Source organism: Agelaius phoeniceus, chromosome 4 (assembly GCF_051311805.1).
Source record: "Agelaius phoeniceus isolate bAgePho1 chromosome 4, bAgePho1.hap1, whole genome shotgun sequence".
Lineage (NCBI taxonomy): Eukaryota > Metazoa > Chordata > Aves > Passeriformes > Icteridae > Agelaius > Agelaius phoeniceus.
The window spans coordinates 38,727,078-38,750,587 of NC_135268.1; the positions used below are offsets into that span (position 1 = coordinate 38,727,078).

General features: G+C 34.7%; 1 protein-coding gene across 3 annotated transcripts in view; it reads right to left on the reverse strand.

Moving 5' to 3' along the window:
* The window catches only part of GLRA3 (glycine receptor alpha 3), an 86,362-nt gene that overhangs the window by 49,089 nt on the left and 13,763 nt on the right, over nucleotides 1–23,510 (reverse strand). For 2 of the 3 annotated variants that reach the window (XM_054633113.2, XM_054633112.2), the window contains exons 2-3: nucleotides 15,795–15,922; nucleotides 10,473–10,540 (exon numbers count right to left, since the gene is read on the reverse strand). In XM_054633113.2, coding sequence (XP_054489088.2) covers nucleotides 10,473–10,540; nucleotides 15,795–15,922 — 196 coding nt within the window. Of the gene's footprint in view, nucleotides 1–10,472; nucleotides 10,541–15,794; nucleotides 15,923–16,586; nucleotides 16,794–23,510 lie in introns of all 3 variants that reach the window. The other variant, XM_077177338.1, reaches the window with a different exon arrangement.

Here is a 23,510-nt window from a genome sequence, read left to right on the forward strand (position 1 = left end):
TCAAGTGGGCTATGAGAAGGAATATATTTCTAACTTAAACAAACTTGATCAGATATGAGTTGACCTTAAATTCATTGATATGCATGAAATGCACCAAGAGGTCTGGCAACACATAAAATTTTATGTGTATTTGTACTGTACCAGTACCGAGGAGAAAGGGAACAATTTATTTGTCTACCCAAAGACATTATCTCGTGGCGTTTGAAAAGCCCTAAGATGTTTTGCCTTTTGGCTGCTGGTTAAAAGAGATGCATGTATTTTGCAATCCTGTGATATGTCTACCTTCCCAGATAACTCAGGGATTCTTAGGGATTATTAAGGCCACACTAAATACACTTGGGCAACTAAATAAAACTTCAACAGACAAAAGCTCCATTCACTATGGATTTACTAACCTGTTCCTTTCATGCAGAAATTAACTTTGTGGATGAGTACATGTGGGTCTAGATGAGTAGAAAGGGAGAAAGAAGAAATATACATTTTACGGCCTTCCACTAGGTCCATGATGAGCTTCTACCGAGGGGTAGAAGTAAAGGTAACTTATTGAAAAGTGAATCTTTATTTTAAAAGATCTCAGAGACTGTAATTTGTAATACCACAGTGATACCAGAACAGTAGTCACAGGCAAAAATCTAAAATATTTTCCCTACATTTTGCTAAGCTGGGAAATTAATTAACCAGTGCAAAATATCAATATATACAATGAAAACGGTTGTTATATTTGTATTTAGTATATATTTTATATGCATATATGATAGACATTAACAAGACATGCAAATTATGTATTTAATACAGTCAGTTTTCTGAAACTGTAGAGCAGCCACATTCACAAAAAAAAGGAAAAATATATTGCAAACAAGGGACCTAATAATGGCTGACTAGAAACATCAAATTTTCAGTATTCTATCCTTTCAATCCTACCAGGAGTTAAGTAGCTAAACCCTCACTCAATTTAAATCTTCTAAAAGAAGATAGAGGAACTAAAAAGAAGATTGTGAGAGATCTGGCATATTGTAGCTTACAGTGTTTGTAGATGGAAATCATACCAGAAATCTTCTTTAACTAATCCTGTTATGCCAATAAATTAGCTTGCATATGTTCCTATACATTTACGTTTTGAAATCCATTAACTGAAAAAGAAACTTAGTGACTGAAAGATCAAGCACTGTAAAGACTGGTTATTTTTTAAAGCAAGGGAATAAATTCAGATTCTCCAAGAGTGCTTTCAAAGATTATTGTTTTATCATCAAAAACAGGTAAACAAGAAATAATGAATACCTACTTTTTTCAGTTATGTGTGCTCAACATGTTTATCATTCACCTTCAATATCTTAATGGTTGTAATAAAGTTTTAGGTTAGTATTTATTCACACTGCCTTGGTTTCCAATGAGAAATGCCTTGAGGAGGCGGCTGCCTGTTTCTTTTTATTTATGGGAAAGAATGATATAGGACTAAATTTGCTCCTAGGCAAAATTAAATTTTAGGCCTAGAGGCTTGCAAGTTGAGATCTTTCTGAACTCTGGAGAAGTCTGCAGCTTGTTTGAGCTGAGGTAAAGTTAATTTACTTCACAGTGGCTGTTACTGGGCTATGTTTTGATATGCGCTGAGCACAAGGTTGATGATATAGAGGTCTTCTGTTATTGCTGAGAAATGCTTTAACAGAGCCAAAGCTTTTTCTTTTTTTTTTTTTTTTTTTTTTTGTTTGTTTTTGGTTTTTTTTTTTTTTTTTCCCAACTGCTGTGCTGGTGAAGAGACTGGGAATGCGTGGGAAATAGGGAAGAGACAGAGCTGGCATGGCTAACACCCACTGACCAAGGCACTACACCCAACAGGACCATATGGCATTGTGCTCAGTATATATCAGGGGTGAGAAATGGGTAGAGGGGCAAGAAGGAGGAGGGGCATATTTGGAGTGATTGTGTTTGTCTTGCCAAGTAACTGTTATGTGTGATGGAGCCCTGCTTTCCTGGGAATGGCTGAACACCTGCTTGCCCATGGGAAGCAGTAAATTCATTCCTTGTTTTGCTTTGCTTGTGTGTGCAGCTTTTGCTTTCCCTATTAAACTGTCTTTATCTCAGCCCACGAGTCCTCTGACTTTTACCCTCGCAATTAATTCTCTCCCTGATCCCACTGGTGGAGGAATAAGAGAGAGGCTGTGTGGTTCTTGTTTGCTGGTTGAGGTTAAATCATGACAAGGGATTTTTGTTGGCTTTGCAGTGCTTTTCAGCCCTGGAAGAAATTGTTGAGAATTTCAAAGCCTCAGCAAGCTGGAGCATTAGAGGCATAGGAGCAGAGAAGCCTGTGAGTTGGGATTACCTGCAATTTGGAGAGAGGGAGGAAAGAGTCCATCTGTAGATCTCTGTCTAGAGACACCTGTCTGATGAATCTAAACAGCAGAGTAGCACTTCCTGGGTAAGATGGTTAATTAGATAAAGGGTCAAATTGGAGTGATTAGGAGTGAGAGAAGACAGAACCCAATTTCTGTGCTGAAGGAGATGGCTGCTGCTGCTGAGACCCACATAGTATGTCTGAGATTCTGAAGTCATAAGGGTTACTTTGTGCAAAAAGAAATCAAACTACTTGAGAGATTATGAGGTTTTTTTATTTTTTAGATTGGTATTAGGCTCTAAAAGGATTTGGAGGGGGGAGGAAGAGGTCTAACACTACTGATGTAATGCAGTAATGACATAGGGAGTGGCATGTCAGTAGACAATGCATATCATACCAGCCTTGCTGTGATCATATTGACTTTTAAAGAAAATTAAAGTCTGATTCACAGACTCATAATACTTCTTGTTCTGCTAGCTTTTAACAGCCATAATTGATAGCATGCTGTGTATTGTCTATGGAAAAAAAAGAATCTGGTATGTTAATACAGATTCTTACAAGCACTTTTGATGAATTGGACAATTTTACTGTTTAATTTTAAAGTATTATAAAATGGTTTTAACTTTTTTTTTAAATACACGGTTTACAATACATCTTTGCAGTATTGGCATGATGAATAGGAGTCTGAGCATACAGATCTTTTATGTTGAGTGATTACTTTGGCTGCTGTAATTAAAAAATCACACCCAACATATGCACACCCAGAGTGCAGGAAGTACCAAGTGTTCAGAATAGAATAAAAACATGGTGGGAGAATGTAGTTTTTAACTGATGCTAAAATGATGCTTTGAAATTTATTCAAATCAAGAATTTCAAGGTCATGTAGAATGTTAGTACTAAGAACTTTTCCAGGGCATATTTATTAGGCTCAAGAACAGAAATTAGGAACAAAGGTGACAATCTGAAAATCCTTTATTTTCTTAATTCAGGTTTATTCAACAAATATTCTAAAGTTTACTGCAGCTCTTGTTACTGTAAGCAGAGCTAGTAAATTGCAAGTTCATGCAAAACTGAGGGAGACAGGCTACAGTCATACAGTGATGGATGGGGATTTATGGACTTAACTCCTATTAGCATTAATGGGAGTTAAGGAGAAAATCCACATATATCATGATGAGTTTAATTTCCATTGCTTAAATACATATAATGAAGCAGCTACACTAAAGATATTTTAAAACTATCACTTTTGAACTATTCCTTTGATTTAACTATTTTTAATAATGTTTGTACACTGATATCTGTGTTCTGATTTTAGAAATCATCATGAATGTTGCATTATCATAAGCCCAAGGGAGTTAATCTTTCACAATTATAACAAAATAAGAAACTTCATTAAGAGCATACCTCATATGATTTGAACAGAGCTATGTAGTGATGCCACAATCTTATTTTCACAGATACTAAGATTTCCTACAATAGTGACTGAGTAGAACTCAGCTTGCAAATTAGATATTTTCACACCTTTTTCTGGATAAGGCTGCAATTGCTATATCAGGATGTAGATTTTTAGGAACGGCCTATCTGATTACTGCCTTCAAACAGATTGAAAAGACTAATATAATAATGTGGAAGACTAATATAATAATGTGGAAGTAAGTAAGAAGATACTGGGAGGGAAGGGAGTAATGCCGCATGATTTCATAGTGCAGTGCTGTACAAGTAATGGTTTTCCCTTTAAGTGAAAAAGAGCAGTCAGAGGAAGAGGAATCAGTGCAAACAAACATAGATAAGGGGAAATAAGAGGTGTGAACTGTTTCCCAGCTTTGCTAGAGGATTATATTACTTTAGGTAAAAAAGGATATAAAAATTAACTAAAGGCTGTCTCCCTTGGAATGAGAAGATAACGATTCTGGAAGAACCTTTGATAAGTTTGTAGAGAAACCATTTTGGTTTTAGGAAGCATTAGGAAGCATTAGAACAGGTGATGAAGAACTTCAGGTCTTCTGTAGCTAATGATTGCAGTAAGTGCTATGGGGAAGTGGAAAGCTTTGTGCCTATAAACTGAGCTGTTCAGCTTTCTCTATTATACAGTGTTTTGCAAATTCTTTAAGAATGCTTATTAAAATGCACCAGAAAGAAGGATACATTTGTATGTCTGGATGAGCTGATTATAACACCTGTGCTGGTAAATATTTACCTATTTTAGATAAACCAGAACAATTACTTCTAGCTTACATTAGTAAGTCAACTGTAGGTCTGGATTCAGTTTTTTCTTCAAATGAGGTAAAAAATATTTGGTTTCCATTAATGTAAACAAGAATTAAAAAACATGTGACCCAATGCACAAGCAGAAAGGCTACTACTGCTACCATTTCCCTTGATCTAAGAAACAATCTCTGACTAATGGGTTTTGTTTTCAGAACTTGCTTATACCTGAAATTGGTATAGATAATTGTATACCTGATTTGGCATTTCTTCCAGGACCAGGAAGTCAAAGCACGAGATACTGTATGCATTTGGTAGTAGTTAAGAGAGTTTTTCTGGATATATCAGCAAATCAGATCCTTAACTCTCATGTTTCTATGCACAGCTTCAAATGGAACTCATTCTTAACCAGCATCTCTGAAAACAAGTCCTCAACACCTGTTAGTGATGTGCAATACAGCACATCACCCTTGATCCACTGTTGCAATGCAATGCCATGTCACACCTTGCAACTTGGTGAGACATTTGGAACATGGCTCTGATACCTTTGCCTCATATTTTCTTGTCCCTCTTCACTTTGTTATGCTGTTGTAAAGCCAGCCAGTGTTTTATATGATATCTTCCACCACAATTTCTAGGTAATTCAAAAATTCCCATCTAAAAAGTTATCCTAAACTAAAAGTTCCAGAGCAGAAGTGTACATAAAAATGCTTTCAATTTCTGCTTGGAAAATCAATGGGTATAGGAATTCCTTTTTAAATTTGAAAAAAAATATATGCCATTTGTTTGCTAATTTGTATCTTGCATATGTACTGATGTGTTTTTCCAAGCAAACTTTGGCTGCATCCTATAGAGTTTCCTTATAATATGCAATAGATGTATCTCAGAAGGGTGATATGATCTCTCTGCTTAGAATGCAGGTTCAGCAACAGGTTTGCTTGGATTACTCTGGACATGTAACAAACTGGACAGCTGCAGACCCACTAGAATTTGTAAAATCTCTGTCTACTTGTGACTCTGTAACCCAGGATCACAGTGGCAGTGGCCAGTGTATGAAAAACTAAAGGATGTTATATAATCTGATGCCCAAACTTGCACAAGAACAATCCATTTTTCTGTGCCATGATAGAAGGGAGTTGATTGTCAAACAGGGACCTTTTTTTTTTTTTTTTTAAATTCTGAAACTGTAAAGTGGCCATTATTGAGAGGCCTTGCTTTCACTCATCTGAGGGTCAAAGCATAGGTGTTTCTTCCTCACACTTCAGTATTAACACATTGCTATATATACTGGACAGATTTTTCAGTGTGTTTTCAGTAAAGACATCTATTTCTTTGTATTCAAGGTATCAGCCTAAATGATTCATTTGAGGAAAAATGCTTGATGAAGCTCTTTAGCATTGAGGTTTGTAAGGTGTACAAGAGAACACTTCTTCCAAGCAATCTACTGAAAGACAACCTAGAATAGGTATGATAGAACCAAATCAGGAATGCTTATTGAAGAAAGATGAAGCTAAAGAAATTAAAGAGCTGTGAGTCAGTAAAGGACAGTAATTATGTTGGCTTAAAAATGTGTTGGTGTGGTTTAAAAGCATATTTTATTTGCAAATGCAAGATGATCTCATTAGTGGGAGGAGTACAGAAAGATCTATAACATGCTTCCTATCAATGTTAAATTCTTTTCAGACTGAATCAAAAAATACCCCTGAGCAAAAACATGGTAAGGACAAATAAGAAACATGACTTTCAATTGTTAATTGAGATTAATTAAGAGTGTTAGACTATAATTAAATTAATTAATTCAGCGTTAATTGTCTGCACTGTTGTTATTTGCCATCACATCTCTCTGTGAGCATCCCCTTCAATGCATTTTGAGCACATGCATTATGCTAAGCATATTAACACACCCTGAGTCAAAATTGCTGTAAATCTGCATTAAGGTCAGTTTTGTACCTGACCTTTAAAACTCAGAAAACCTTGAGCAAGTTTATCAGTCACATTTCCTAGAATAAAACCAGATATTTTGGTACAGCCTACTACTTACCCAATAGACTAATTGTTTTGTGTATTCAGTGTTCTGACTCTGAACATTTGCAGCTGAAAATGTTGGCACTGATATTATTTTGACCTTGTGTGACTGAATAATCTCTCCTCTTATTTTTGGGCAATTACCAACAATATACATGCCACTGCTCTTAATGATCACAAAATCTTTTAGCTTTAGGAGATACAGTGTGAAAGCAAGCTGAGTGCAGCTTGAGCTACAAAAACTCTCTAAGGAATTTTTCAGGGTATTGTGATAAAAGCTGAAATTTAAGTTCCACTGCACCAGTAAAAAAAGTATTTGCTTTCCTGTAGGATATAGTTCCTATACCACCAATATACATTTAATTTATGTGATCAAGCAATCCAACAAATTCGTCAGATTTTTAATGTTATATGTGCTTCGGTGTTACTATTTATCTCAAATTAAAAACTTTACATGTTAATTTGTATTAAATATGTTATATTAATTTCATTATAATGAAATAGTAATTTTATTCTGGGCTTTTGCAATTTTTTAATCTTTTATTCTTCCAGATTTCTAAATTCTTATGTGTAAAAGCCCAGAATAACAGCAAAATGTAAAATATGAAACAGTGGTCCTAGGTTTTCCTTTATATGTGTGAAGCAATAAGAGTTTTTCTTGTCTAGAGGATGAGTGTGAAATTCTTACTTTGTGCATATCATGCACAGATCTAGTGCTACCATTCAGCTTGATGATACAGAAAAACTGGTGAGGCTAGAACCTAAGTGGTGCCAGTGCTAAAAGTTTGTTTAAGGGCACTTTCAATTATGTAGTTTACTTTTTTGCCTGTCTCCTCAGAGCATACATGACATAAAGTGCTTATATGATCACTTAAAATCACCTAGGTCCAACTCAGCTTCCTAGAAAGAGGTGGCATTCTTTTCCCTGCTGTGAACCATCTGATTTGTACTTTGAGAAAAAGAAATGGAATATTAAATAACTAGAACCCATGGAAGGAAGGAAGGAAGGAAGGAAGGAAGGAAGGAAGGAAGGAAGGAAGGAAGGAAGGAAGGAAGGAAGGAAGGAAGGAAGGAAGGAAGGAAGGAAGGAAGGAAGGAAGGAAGGAAGGAAGGAAGGAAGGAAGGAAGGAAAAAGAAAGAAAGAAAAAAAAAGAAAGGAGAACCAGTTTACAGAGTTGACAATCTGTAAGCCAAATGATGCTACTTTTTTGGTTTGTCTGCCTCTCCTGAGCTGTTGGAGCAGGTGTAGGTGAGTTAAAGAGAATGTGCTTGCCCGAGAGCCGCACACTGCCTTTCCCATTGCCCACTGCCACACTCCTCGCCGTTACTGAGAGCTATTCGGCCCAGCAGTGTCAAATTGGCACCGGGCTGCTTTGCAGGCGACGCAGGCTTTTTTAACCCCTTGCTTCTCTGCCTGTTTCCTCTGTTATGCACAGCCGAGGCAGCAGAGGGAGCTCAAAGATTTTGGACATCAGCAAGAGACCCTAGGAGGCCCGGACAGAGAAGGACGCTTCCAGGGGCAATTGCAGCGACAGGGAAGGACAGGGCTGGATGTGTTTGGACTCCTTTAAAGCTGGTATACAGCTATATGTACCCCATTATCAGATGGTAGTTTTAAATACAAGGTATCAGTGGCCAGTTTTTATTTTGCACTTGTTGCTTACTTAACCAGTTCTGTTTACAGTTTGGAAAAAGAGGTATTTATCAAGAATTTAAAGTCTTTTTGAGTCTAAGAATTTGTTCTAATGAGTTAAGACACAGGTACCTGAATTTTAAAGGATACAATACATTCAGTTGATAAAATAGTGAAAATTGAAGACATACTGAACTGCAGTGAATTAACTATAGTTAAAATTTCAGTTTGTGAAATGCAAGATTGTTTTCATTGTCATTTAAAGGTAGAAAGATTTTAATGTTTTTCAGAAGCTCACCATCAGTATTAGGGAGAAGAAAAGATAATAAACCACACAATTGAAAGTCCTATCTAGACAAAAGCATTTGTTCTGCAAAGAAATGTTTGAGTCTCTGAGAGGTCATCAGCTGCTGACAATAAGTAGAAGTCTGTTTTGAGCTATGTCAGTGAATACATTTTCAGCAGAACACAAGCATCATGAAGGTCAAGGTTGTACTTAAATGTCCAGTTTCTGAATGCATGAAAATCAGAGAATGAAAAAACTTGTGGTTCTGACCAGGTTTGGTATTTTCTGTAACATATTACATTACCTGTAACTGTTTGTACAGACCAGGTCATTGTCTACCTTGACTGTTTCAATTTGCTTTGGAGGTAACACAGATCAGAATGGGTTGATTATAAAATAGAAATATTGTACTAACTTTACTAAGTTGCACTGAAAGGAAATGTTTAAAATTCTCTGGTTTTGGAGAGAAAATCCAAATGAGATGTGAACTTGGTCATCTTCTTCCCAAACTCAGGACAATTTTTGTGTGTTAACAACTCCAGCTTTGTATATATCCTTTATATAGCAATTGAGTGGCTAGGTCTTTGAACTTTACTGACCTTATGGTCTGTCTCCTCTTTTGGACCAGATCCACTTGTCCAGACATTAGGAAGTAGCTGTGGAACGCTATTCTAATCATGTGGGTACTGCTTAATCCTCTGATTGAACCTGAATAAATCTCTCTAGATGCCCTGTCAATCTGTTTGGGATTTGCAATCTGGAAAGGCCCCCAGATACAAATTAAAGTAATTTTCTATCTGAAAACAAAATCATCTACCTCTCTCAATAACATCTACTACTACATTCCAAGGTAGGTAAAGAACAAGCAGTTGTTAATACCACTTGAAGATAGGGGGTATAAATATTTGACTATATGAATTTTTCTTTTTGTTTTCCTGACTGCAGGTCCTTGGTTCTTGGTTACACTAGGGTTTTTTGGTAGGTTTTTGTTTGTTTGGGTTGGATTTCTTTTTTTTTTTTTCTTTTCTTGCTATAACAATTCAGTTCTGTCATTCCAAATACATATCCTGACTCCTGAAATTGTTGGGATTTCAGAGTATTTTATATATTTGGATCTTACAAACTCCCACAGTTGTTCTGTCGTCTCTCTGTATTTTAACCTGCTCTGCCCCAAAATTACTATGTAACTGTTTTCAAAGAGGTGTTTTTAACTTTCTTCAAACAAATGTGAAACGCTTGGGGAGAGAAGGAATGTCAATATCTCCCCACAGTGAATTTTAGTGATTATATACTCCAAGTTACTAGCATATGTCTCACCTTTTACTGTGATTATCCTGAGGGTTCTCATCAATTCGCAGTTCAATATCTAGTTTTGCTACCTTTACACTCTGACCTCTTCTCCTCATTTTGTTAAAATCTCATCTTTTTGTACTCTATCATCTTTCTTTAGTAGACAAATTTTAAGTGTATGTACAAAAGTATGCAACCATCTTCTTTTTATTCCAAATTTTATATACCAGTTCAAAGTTTTAGTAATTTCTATAATTTCACTGCAATAACCCTATGGAAGAATGATTTTAAAAATAAAGTATTCATCTCAGTATACACTGTACATGCTGAAATTAAAAAAAATATTATTAACAAAGTTGCTTAATGAATTAGACCTTTTGAGGTTAGGAAGGTGGAACATTATTGAAATTAATATCTATCTAATAATTATTTCATTGAAACTGTCCAATAAAACTTAGGTTGAAATAATTAAAAAAAGCCTTCTAGCCTTGGCTTTACTTTTACTTGTGTGTGGTGGTATAATGATTAAATTTTTGTTAGGAAAAAAAAATCAATTGCCAAATTAGGAATTCTCACTTTCCATTCTCAGAAGTGGATTTCCTTCTTCACTGAGTTCCAGCTGAAGAGAAGCCCTATCTAGCTTTAGAGCTCATGGAACATATTTCACTTGAACTTCAAACATTGACTTAGTTAAAATATCTTACCATGGTTGTCTCTGCAATGGATCCAAAGCTGTTTATAAATATGTTGCATGTGACATTAACTGGAGGACCTGCAAAAGAGAAAAAAAAACCCCACCAGTCCCTGTTCCAGAATTATTGCTTATTGATTGATTGTTCAATATAAACCACTGTAAACAATATTTACTGACTTTGGAAGAAATAATGCTACATTCATAACTAATTTAACACACATTAAATTTAATGTTTTCTTATAATTTTCTTTGATTTTTGTCACAGGTACACTACCTATCTGACCACATTTAGCAATTAAAAAAAAACCCACAGAAACAAAGTTCAGTATAAACCTGCACACATGCTTCTATACAAAAAATGAAAAAAAAACCCAACATCCCATTTGAAATATATAGTAAAAATATTTTATGTGTATTTCAGTGAGAATGCATGTCACTTCCCACAACAATTAGAGGGGAAAGTGACTTTCTTCACTCAAGGCAGCTTCTACCTTCAATGTTATCTGTCATCACTGGGAAAATAAATGCATTATTGCTGCTCTTATCTCTACTGCTTACAGGAAAGTAATTTAGATTCTATTCCCATTTCTCTTAAATTCACAAAATGTTTGAGTCCATTTATAACTGAATTCTTTGTTACCATGGGCCCTCAGTCAACTGTTGTTTTGTCTTATCTTGCATTTTGAAGAATCAATAGTGGCAGAGCAGTCATTATGATAACTGAACAAGGAATTGCCTCTTCATGGAAAAGGGTTTAAATTATTTTCCAGAAGTCACTTTAAAAATGACATTGTGGAAAAACATGCTAATTTTTCCATTATTCCTTATCAATTTCAGTCTGTGTCCAAACCAAGCAAGGTTTTTCCATCTCCAGTTTTTGGGTTTTTTTTGTTACCTTCCTAAAATTCAGTATTCTTATATCAATAAACCACTTCAGCATTGGAGAATGTGGATTCTTTTTGTAGTTGTAAGCAGTCTAACAATGAGAGATCTGTATCTGGAATATGAAGACTGGTCTTATAAACCTTTATGCAATATCTCTTTTTTAGTGTCACTGAAGAAAAAAAATTCCTCTGCCACTACTGGTGGATTACTACTAGCAAAATCTAACATGACCAATAAATTTCACATTAAATACTTGAAGAATCAGAATGTCCATTAAAAATTCTCCCAATAGGAGAGAACTTCGAATATCCAGCTTTCTTTTCTGAGAGCAGAAATTGTTTTGAAGTCCTGTACAACAATTCTAACAAAACACTTAAGCACATACTTGAGTCTTTGCAATACACAAGACTACACCTATGGAGCAGAATTCTCAGGTAAGGAGGTAGCACTTGCAGTCACTTTGATACACAGTTAATTCTTTAGAGTTGTGGAGCATATCCAGTACTTCTGAGAATTCAGTAAAAGCTTTACATGCTCAACTCCTGAAAAGGATCAAGGGGGAAAGGAAAAGTAGGGACTATGAATGAAGGCAGTCACTAAAAACTGTCAGGGAAAAAATTGTATTTCTTGCCCATATTAGTAATTTGTTTGCAAGGCAGGTTTCTTTCAAACACTTCCATATTGTAGTACCTGCCATCCTTTCAAATTTGATGTGATGCTATCTTGTTTAAAATGGCACTATACTTTAAAATATGTTTGCTTTATCAACATAGTTGCTTTTATTAAGAATAAGCTCTAAATCACTACAGTGCTGATGCCTACTTTCAAATTACAATAAAACAGTTAATAGCTAGTTAAAAGGGACACAAAAGTAGAAGCTAAAAGTAGCCTCCAAATGCTTTAGAGCTAACTCAAAGACACTGTGCTGAGAGTAAAAATGAACTTCCCAGAATATGGTCACAAAGAATCACGAATGAGAAGCTGTAAAAGCTGGAAGTCATGTTCCAACACAGGAATTCAGGCAAGTTGAACATAGATTAAAGAGAGGCAGAAAAGAAATAGAGCTAAAACTCACTAGAGACAGAAAAGCTAACAATGATCGCTATCTACAAGGCATTAAAAATAGAATCCTGCCAAGATCTGAAAGCTGAAAGAAAATGATTAAGGTACAAAAGTATCCACGGAAGTGAAGAAGGTCAGAGCAGAAAAGCCAAATGAAGTCTTTGTAGCAGCATTTGTCTCCAATTGCTGGCTGTCTCAAATACTAGAGCCATTCTGCTGGAATTTTGTATGAAGACTGTAGAAGACATTTCAGACCAAGTGAACAGGAACAAACTGACCAGCTGAGGTGATATAAATCCAGACATTATAAAAATCTTTGCAGAATTTTGGAAATACAATTCACTGTGAGTCAGCTGTCACCTGTGTCAATTTTGTAATCAGTGGAAATGTCTACCTTGTTCTGCAAGTATAACTTGAAACAAAAAAACCCCCCAGATTTCAGGTATGATGGTGGGGGACGTGAACATGAACTTTATTCCTGCAAATCTTACCTCTCTACCAGCCAAACTGGTAGAAATAATAAGAAGTTTTATAAATAAGAGATACAGATTAATATTATATATAAATACATTACATGAATTAATATATATATATATTCGGGAGAAAGATGTCAAAAAGAATCAAAAATTCTATGAAAAGCTGCCACACAAAACCAGCTTAAGTAGAAAACACTGGAAAAGGTATACAGTGGGCAGTAATTACAAATACACAACTTTGCAAAGATCAAAAGGAGGTAATACTTCTCTATCTATGTCTTAGTATGTCACATGGCAATAAAACCAGTAAATTAATAAGCAAATTTAAAGCAAACAAAAAATTCTTTTTAATATTCCAAAAAACAAAGGTTTTATTGCCAGAAAATAATGAAAAGGCCAAAAATAGACATAGTTTCCAGAAGGGATCAGGAGAGCATATGTAACTAAATTAAAATTGTTTTTAATTAGGTCCTGGTTTTCAAAGCTTCTAAACTAATGATTGCTGAAAAATTCTTGCCAATATCAGGGCAAGTAATATTTTGCATTTTCCTATATAAATGCCCAAATTTTTACTTTAATATTTAAATTTTTTACATCTAGATTACATAATTGTGCTCAAATTTAAAAGGCAATGAAGTATTTTCCATACTTGCAGGAATGGATATCATCTGCAATGGGACACTGAGTAAGAGAAGGCACTTTACTATAGGTTTAATGTAACATTTAAAAAAAAATTGCAACTGGAACAAAGCTTTTACAATGATTCTCAATTTTCTGGTGTATTCCACAGCTGAATAAACACCATGTCTTCTCGATTATATTTTTTGAACAAGAACTCATATGCAATATTCCATATCCAAAAGCAGACCACAAAGACAAAATATATAATTTTGTCTCCTTGACCAAGATTAATTATGAATAAAATCGGTAATTAAAAATCTTGTCTGCATAAGAATTTTACTGGAAAATGATTTAAAATTAATGTCTGAGTTATCTTTTTAGTACTTACCCTCTTTCTTTTAAGCTGTCACCAATTTAAAACCTTTAAAAAGGCATTAAGCCCCAGCACTTGTTGCAGGAGTAATAAAACTAACCAAAAAGTGGGAAAGTCACTTAAGGAGATACTTATTCTTAGTGGTAGGTTTGAATCATTCTGAGCAGATCTGTTAAAACTGCATAGCTGTCCAGAAGATTTAGAATGTGTGCTTTTTGAAAAGGAACAACGTCAAATTAGGTTTTGTCTCTTTAAGTCTCAATAGTTACAAAACAAAGCTCTAAATCCTTTGAATTATACTTTCAAGAAGTACTGCATTTAATTTCATAATCTCTAAACCATCTGCCTATTCTTCCCTGTTGCCCCGTCAGAAGATTGTGATTGGATGCCATCCATGACAAACTATAAAATTCAATCCCCAAATCATGTAGAGATGTGTTTAAAATTCCAGTGCACGTTTATAATTTCCTGAGAAATATCAGCACCATTAACTTAAAAAAGAGCAAAGCATTTCCAGCTGCAGTAAATCCTGGGTAACAAGTTTACATATACACAAGCAACTGTTTATGGTTTGCTGATGAGGAAGTAATCTGACAAATCTCTTACATGGTCCTTATGAATCAGACTGAGCAAATTCTGGTAAAACCAGCACATGTCAGTGGCTTTAGAGTCAAAACCACTTAAGTTTCTGGAACTTGGAGATGTCAAAAAATTATAACATTTCTTGCTGAATAAAAATTAAGATGGAAAGGCAGTGACAGATGACTTAGAGGAGAAAGCACTGCTTGAAGCTTGAAGGAAAATTTTTGTAGTAAACATGGAGTAAAGCCTTATATGGGGCTTACGTGAAATGCTAGAGCTAAGAGAATCTCTTGGACTCAAGAAGATAGGTATAGAACAAAGCAACTAAGGCAAAGTAAGAATAATATAATTTTTAATCACAATAGGTTTGTTCTTTCAAAACTTTATTTATATTCTGGATAATTTAAAGACTGATACCTTGTTTAAAAATTCAGTAATATAGTTAAATATGGTTCCACTACAACACTGGATCTCCTTTTTTTTCAGAAAGAACACTAGTCAAATTTACCCAGACTTCCCAAACGAGAATGGATGGCCTTTGTATGTATGATACTTTCCACATTCATATAAAAATATAGTTTGTGTAATCCTTCATTAAATGCTCTAATGTGCCTGAATCTAGATAATATGCTAAGACCCTCAGGAGAGTGCAGTCATTCCATTTGCAAACTGTTACAGCCTTTGAAACTGCTTTGTTTTAATTGAATCTCCTTTGTGATAAGCGCATAAAAGGCACGTGCCAAGACAAAATTCCATGTATTGAGAACTTAAAATTTCAGTGGAGAACTGAGAACAGGGAAAAGAACAAGAGGAAAGATGGTCCTTTTGGCATTTCAAGGCACAAATGGTGCCCAAGAAAGAGGAATATAATTTTGTGGTAGAATTGGTAATTAAGATAAGCTGTCTGAGTTTGATGGTCAATGTCATTAACACACTCTTGAGAATCAGACAGTTATGAAGATTTGGCCAATCTTTCATAGAGCTTGCTTTCTGTAGTATTTCATGCTATGGCAATCCAAGCTGGGAATCTGAATCCATCAGTAAGCATTTCAGGAAATGCAAGAAACTAACAAATCATATCAGATAACTCAAATCTAAGGATAAGGTATATTTACTGAAGGCCTGCAATTGGGCAGATGTGAAAGTGGCAGGTGTAGAGCGTATTGCTACTGAAATGAACTGCCACACATATAAAAGAAATGCAAAAGAAGGCACTTTTTTTTTTTTTTTGAGTGAATGGACCTCCTAGTTTTCATATTTGTTTAAGAAATTGCATTTTTGTGTGCAGTAATACTGACATACTGAAAACCTGAAAGTTTAGTTGTGAAATTACCTTTGAAATTTGGTCTGATCCTCGCATCATAGCCTGACATCCTCCCCATTAGCTTATCCAGGAAATCAGATGGTGACATTGGCATGCTACGAGATCTTGCACTGTCTGTTTCCTTTGTGGCTACCAAGCTAGCAGCAAGGAAAAACAAACAAACAAACAAAATTTTGTTAGAAGTTTTGTTAGCAAAACTTTGATTTTATTTAGTCAATCATAGTTCATTTTTGTAGGAATGGGAAAACAGGAAAGCCAAGACAGTCTTTCAAGCTAGATAATACTTCAAAAACAGTAGTAGTAAAGAAAGTAAAACAGTAAGTTCTTTCTATATCTGTCATTTCATACATGCATTTTATTCTGCTATGCTGCACAGTTATAGGTTACTTCTTCCTCAGAACTTCTGAAGATTAATAACATTTTCAGTCAGCAATAATCAATATCATTATCACAGAGTTAAATAATGTCATCTTCATATGTGGAATGTCCTATTGTGGAGTTTATTCTGAGACTGATCTATTTTAACTGTGTGTGCTATGAGAGAAGCCTGGATCAGAAGAAAAAAGAAGTACTGATGAATTTATTAAAATAGTACTACTATCACCAATTTTTGTTTTATGTTGATAGGTAACTAATAAAACAGATCAGTCTCTTGGCAGGTCTTAACATTGTCTTCGAGTGAGTAAAAAAAAAAACAACAACCAAAAAACCCACCAAACAAACAAACAAAAAAACCAACCAAAAAAAAACCAAACCAAAAACAAAACCCAAAAAAAACGAAGCAAAACCCTAACAACTTACTGAAGAAACTGTTTTAGGGCAAACTTTTCTTCTCAGGGCCACATGTCAAATGTCATCTCCTATAGCTCCCTCTTCATATGCATGCACAACTCCCACTGACATTCTAAAGTGTGTTCTGCACATGTTAAGAGAGCGCTGTGATCAGCCATGGGACCCAAAGGAAAGATTTTTGTTTTGTGGAACAACTCTTGAGTGCTGTCCAACACACTGGAAAAATAACAGTCAGAAAATACATAAATTTTGAGTTATACTGTGGTCCACGGTGCAATTGAAACTATTTGTGGCTTTTGGAGTCTCAAAAAAGATCAAGAGCTTTGCATGTTTGTGCTGAATTCAAGTCAAAAACCCATTACAGAAGGACTTAAACCTCTTTTACTTACCCAATTCATTGTCTCCATATCAAGTCACTCTTTTAGAACCACATAAATATGTTTTTGTTTAGATGTAAACACAGGGAATAATGTACAGACTTAAGGAATTTTTTGACTCATAAAAAAACCATGCTAAATTTTGCTTCTAAACAATGGATGGAATATCAAAATGGAAAAATTTCATACAAGTATGTGTGCATGCATAGGCCATGTGGAGCACAGACTGAGAACGTAATTTCTTTCTTTCCACGACTCTTTTATCCAGGATGTTAAAAGTTACAGTTTTATAGAAACTTCCATTTAGAAGGTCTGCTAAAATTTTTGTCTTCAAGTTTGAAATTTGGATTTATTATCTTAAATAAAAAAGGATTTCATATTAGTCCTTGAGAGTTACAAACTTGGGCACGTATAGAATATGAACACAGAAACCTCTAGAATGCTATTGTTTGCTCATATTTTAATTAAAAATGGAAATTATGTCTTTTAGTTGTAATATAAAAGCAAAAGGTTTAAATTTTATCCTTGAGTTAATTGCTTAGCAAGTGTTTATTCTATTCTATATGTAAGTTGATTAGTATATTCTTAAATTGTTCATAAATTGTTAAGCTGTTGGATATTTCTAAATGGTTATCAATATTTTGGTATCTCTTTCAGTAAGAAATGTTTCTTTACTCTCTTTCAATAGCTAACTTAGTTTTTTTTTCTTCCCATAGCTGCAGAATGTATTTCCATTTCTGAGAAAGTAAGTATTCAACATATTCTTTTTGTAGTTCAGTTTGAAATTATCCTATTGCCACAATAGGACAATTTCATTATCAATCATTCTGAACAGATCTTATTCCTCACATTATTACAACTTGTAGTGATTACTGTTTCTGTAAGACATCACTAATACAGCAAATAGGATACAAGAGTCAGATTACCTTTGTTGGGTATTATCTACTTGGAAGGTAGGAGAAGTGAGTTACTGCGTGTACACACTTAGTATATACACTTAAACACTCAGATTTCTTTCTAGTAGTCTTCTGTAAGAAATTTATATTTCTATTCCTTGGGTATATGAAATTTCTATACTATGGGATATGCAATCCTATATTTTTATTCTTAATATATATAAATTATCCAGAACTCAAATATAGAAAGGCCCATTGTTTGCTTGAATATCATTTGCTGGAAAGGAAGAATTTGTTTCTTTGCTCTATTTTTACTTCACTGGAATTTTTGTAAATCTTTCTTTGTTGTACTTGTAGCTCTTGCTTTGCCATGGAATAAAGTAATTTGAAATTAGGGTAACTAATGCTAACTGGGAAAAATAGAAATTGCTGTGACTATGGATTTTCTCAAAGTGACATTTACCTTTTCGTATGATGGCATCATTAGTATTTGCTTTCATTAGTAAGTTTTAAGTCTCAGAGCATCTTGAATAATTCAATGCCTGCTTATGAAAAGAATACACTCAGCATAATTAATACCTTTTATATAAAGAAGCTTTATCTCAAAAGTCATTTGTAATTTGTAGCTAAATATTTCTTCAAGGAATATTTTCCCTTTTACTAAGCTTGGGGTGTAATGAGAAAAAGCTGTTTGAGTTCTGCAGAATTCTGCCCTTTTGATTTAAGTTTTATTGAAAATATGTATTTCAAGAATACTGTTCGACAAATAAAACTTTCATCAGTCAAAGCTGGCATGTGGAATACTCTTCTAGTTAAAAAGGAGCTAGACTTGATAATGTGGTAAAAGCAAGTAAAGCACTGCATTTTAGGAAGGGATTTTCTGTGTCCAGATTAATATAAAAATTTACTCTGCAGGGTAAGGGCTCTTCAGTTTTATTGCACAGTGCCTCTGAAAGCTAGGCCTCTGGCTAAGGGGTTAGAGGAGGGTATACTCCTTTCATGAACCAAGAATTGAGCTCCTTTTAGTGTTAATAATGCACAAAACTTTGTCCTCGATACACAACTATTGCATAAGTCCAGGAATGGCTTTGCGTGCCTCCAGAGGGAATTCATTCTGACCTGTCACAGTACTTTAAAGAATTTGTACATGCATTTTCTAACAGAAAGAATTATAGGAATTTAATATCAGCAAGATTTTTAATATCGGCAAGGTATAATGGACTTGTGTTTAACATAAAGTCATAATGTGACTTTAAATTACTGAAAAAGAAAGCTGTACACTTTTTTGGAGGTAGAAGCTTCCCATTGCTGAAGTCTTTTATTGGAGAGAGATTATAACCTGACAGTCTTCTGGTCTGTTCATATTTTATGAGGAAAAGTTCCCAACAAGAATGCTCTCCCTGGGAGTGATTCTGAGCTGTTCCTGTGAGCTATTTGCAAATATTACTATCAGTTATAAGGATTTATGCTATTTTCCAGTTTCAGACTTAGAACAGTACTTGACTTCAATTTCCTGGATGTCTCCTGAAAATCTTTAAAATGTAAATTAAGCCTTCAAAAACAATTGAAAAGAAATTTGATAGCTGAAGTTGTGGAAAAGAATCAAGAAAAAAATTGAAAATGTCAAAAGATATATTAAAAATTATTTCTGACCAGACAAATTCACACCATTAAAATTTACAGTTTTTGTTTCAAATAAGCTGTCACACAACACCAGACAAGATCAGAAAATGAGAATCACAAGGACTATAATTACTCCTGTCTCTGGTCTATTCTGTCCATTAACCTTTTTTTTTGCCGAAAATCTGAGAACAGATGAGCTTTGCATCAATGCCTTGAAGCCTGTCAAGTTGGAATTTCAATCACGGACATAGAAAACTCTCCTAAATCACAGGTGCTTTACCTACAAAGAGTCATATTTAAATCAGAAACTGTTAGGTCAAGCTGAAGATAGTTCAAGTGGGATATAAATGTTAGAGAGAAGAAGCAGCCTGACACAGACTAGATGCAGCTTCTCTAGATCAGCTACTACATTCTAAATTTGAGAAAGCAAGCTACTTTTAAGAATGGTGTTCAGCAATCCCATCTACAATCTGGAAAGAAAATGCAAAGCAATTGATGGTTTGAAACTAAGAAATGCAAAAAGAATTGACAGACAAATTCTGATGATGTGAAGAAAACAACCTCTTTCCTGAAGTCAGCCCATTTAAGTAGGAGAGTTTAAAACAATTAGAGCGAGGATATTAAGAGATGTATGAACTGTGAACATGAGAAAGCAGTGAAGGATTCAGAATTCCTGAAACAACTCAGCACTGTTGTGGTGAAGTTCTCACTGTGCTGTGTTATCCAGTGGTGTGGAAAGATTGGAAGAGTGAGTAGAAGCATGAAGGTCACTTATTATTTTATATGATATTAATGAGACCAGTTGCATCAAATTCCACATCCGAGTTTTAAAAGGACATTAAAGCATTTGGAGAGGTACTGAACAAAGCCACTAAACCATGACCTGAGAGTTAGGGAAATTTGCTTCAAGTAAGAGACTTTAGAAGCTTAATCTTCTTAGTTTATCAAAAAAGAAGAGTGAAAAAAAATAGTTTGATTGAAGTGTATAAATATCTCAAGACAGCAGAAAATGCTGGACATTTATCTAAAGAATAAAAGCAGAAGAAAAACCAATGAGAGTTGGACAAATTCAAATGGGAATTTGGACACACAATTTAATAACAGAAGATCAGATTGTACCAACTAAGACAATACAGCTTTCTGGATGAAACAATTTAATAAAATATGAGGTATTGTTCTTCATCTATGGCTAGCTTGGTGAAAAGGAATGATATATAGAAAAGCAAGCTAAATTCAAATTAAACATTGCAAATCTCATGCAGAAATCTTCAGACTGTCAAAAGGCACTTGATTGATTTGATTGAAGGAAGGGAAGCAATGGGCATAGTTCCAAGTGTGAAATGATGTCTTCTCAGGGTCCTTCTACACAGGGGTTGGGTCGCAGGCTTGCAGTTGCTGTAATGAGGTTTGAAAGTTACAGCTGTAATGTTGGCTCATCTTGCTCAATTCCTTTCACAGCTGGGTATTTGACTTACTAAGCAGCTGTATGAGCATCAGCTCCTTGCACAGTAAGAACTTGAGCTCTGGAATGGAAAGTGCACTTGAGCTGCCCAGAAACAAGAAGCAGTTTAAAGAATCAGAGGTTGACCACAAATAGGAAAAAGAGAGGCAAATATTCTGTCTATGACATGCACCTGCAAGGAATAAAGAATTGTAAGCTAAATGTTAACGTTATCATGAAAGCGAATGGATGTGAAGTTGCCAGGAATAAATTTAGATCAAAATTAAAAGACTTTCAATCACTGAAACACTTTAGTTATGGAATAGTATAACACTTTGAGCAGAGATAGATAGCCCTGTGTGTTTCAAGATGGAGCTAGGCCTTAGGATAGTGTGATATGTATGACTGTGATTGCAGGTGATGGGATTCAGCTATTTTTTAATCCTCTCCTGAGAATATGTTTACATTATTATTGATTCTTTTATGTTTTTAAAATATTTGCTGCTACAGAAGTCTGAAAAAAGTATAGTTAACAAAGCTATACAGCCAGAGCACCAAATCTACAGAATTTAAACGGGAGGTCTCATCTATCAGCTGGCAATTTAGGTACCAAGATAAAGCACGGGTCATGAATAAGATAAAGCATGGGTCATGAATCTGTTCTCCTGAAATATCTATTTAAAGTAGGAATGTTTGTAAGAGAACATCTTTCTCTTCTCTTCCTCCAAAAGAAAACTATTGGAAAAAACTCTTCAAAGGGCATGTACAATTACCACAAATGTTTCCTTCTCTAAAACATTTAAGGCTGAAAAAAAATCAGATAATCAGATTGCTTTCCCATGTCTTTTTGTTTTTTTTCCCTGAAGAACTACTGTGTTCTACCTTTAAGTTGTGTCTATCTATCCTAACCTTCTGCACATTTTTAGGAAAGCACAAACAAGGGAAAGAAACTTTACATATGAAAGTGTTTTATACAATCTTTATTCTAAAAGGAATATTTTCAAATGTAATTTCAGGCCTACTACCTTTGAGACTTATCATTCTTGTACTGCAGAAAGTGCTGTTTTTTACTGATTTCCCTCATTTAAACATTCATCTTCAAGGTAGGATATTAAAAATTGTTTTCAGTGTGTGGTTTCAGCCTTAAAAATACATATATTTGTTTGAAAATATTGAAGAAAAATGGTGATGGAGTACTATCAGCATTTCTATAAAGAAGATTGTGTCACTCCAGAGGGGCTTAATAAGAACAGTATAGACAAAAGGGAAGGAAGAAATTACATCTTTCACCATTTGCTGAGTCTTCTCATTTTGCTGCTGCTACAGGGAGGTGACAGGCAGAGAAAGAATACGGCATGCTGTAATTATACCTTCCTGGAAACTTCCTAGAGAGATGTTTCAATGTCCAGTTTAGGACAATCTTCTAATTTATCCAAATTAGCTCTGAGTGGTCTCCAGAGTCTCACAGACTTACTTTTGAACTCAACTGATACAAATTATCTTTGAATTATATGGTAAATTCATTTTCTCCCTTCCATAGGTAAACTACCAATGCATTTTTTCTTGAAAAAATGTTTTCTCACATTAACACTAAGTTCCTGTCACATTTGTCCTGGGGATTCATTTCATCTGATCAAAAATTACTAATTTTGTCTTGAAAACAATCCATTTTAGTAATTCAGAGAGGTTGAAGTTTTGCATTTAATTTTACAATGCATACTACAGTGCCACTACATGCATTGTGATGGTCCAGTAGGTCTTTCATTTCATTATTTAACTTATTCTCTCAGACAGCAAGTGTGGCCAAACCCCTGGAGCAACTGGATGTTGTGTTTGTGGTCCATTCTCTCCAGCTGATGTTTGAATGTTTTAATGCACTTCATATGAAAATACTTCCCAGAGAAGTTCAAAGAAATTAATGACACCCTTAGAAGGAAAGCAAAAACTGCAGCCAATATGCATTTAATTGCATGTCACATACATTGCTACACAATAGCATTTCAGTAAATTATTCGAGCGGTACTTACTCACTGATTCACTAACAATGGCAAGGAGAATTAACCTCATGACTAGTGTCTTTGATTCTATAGCTGTAAGCAATGGTGATAGACTTCATCAGCTTTTAAAACAAAAAATATTCAGTGTAACCATGTAATTTAAGAGGTCTGCTAGGAAGGAAATGATCCTCTAACTGGAGGTGTTGGATCATCTGATGGTGTCTTTAGCACTAAGATTTTGTGATATGAAGAAAGCATTCAAAGCCTCTTCTGAATGATACAGAACTTCATCAAATACATTTGGCAGAATTAATGGGGAAAGCAAGCTTTTAATTTGATGAGGTCAGAAGCATTTTTGTAATGGTACAAAAATATGGCTTTTTTTGTAATGGTAATGTCTCTAACTATCTGATCTACTAAGTAGGTGAAGGACTAACAAGATCAGAGTTTATAGTAAGCATAATTTGCACACATTAGTCAAGAGGTGCATAAACCTGAACAAAGATACCTTTTTGAGAGTAGAATGTTCCAGCATGTGATATCTTAAAATAAAAAAATAAAATATAACAGGAATGATTACTGAAGGCCTCAAGCTGATC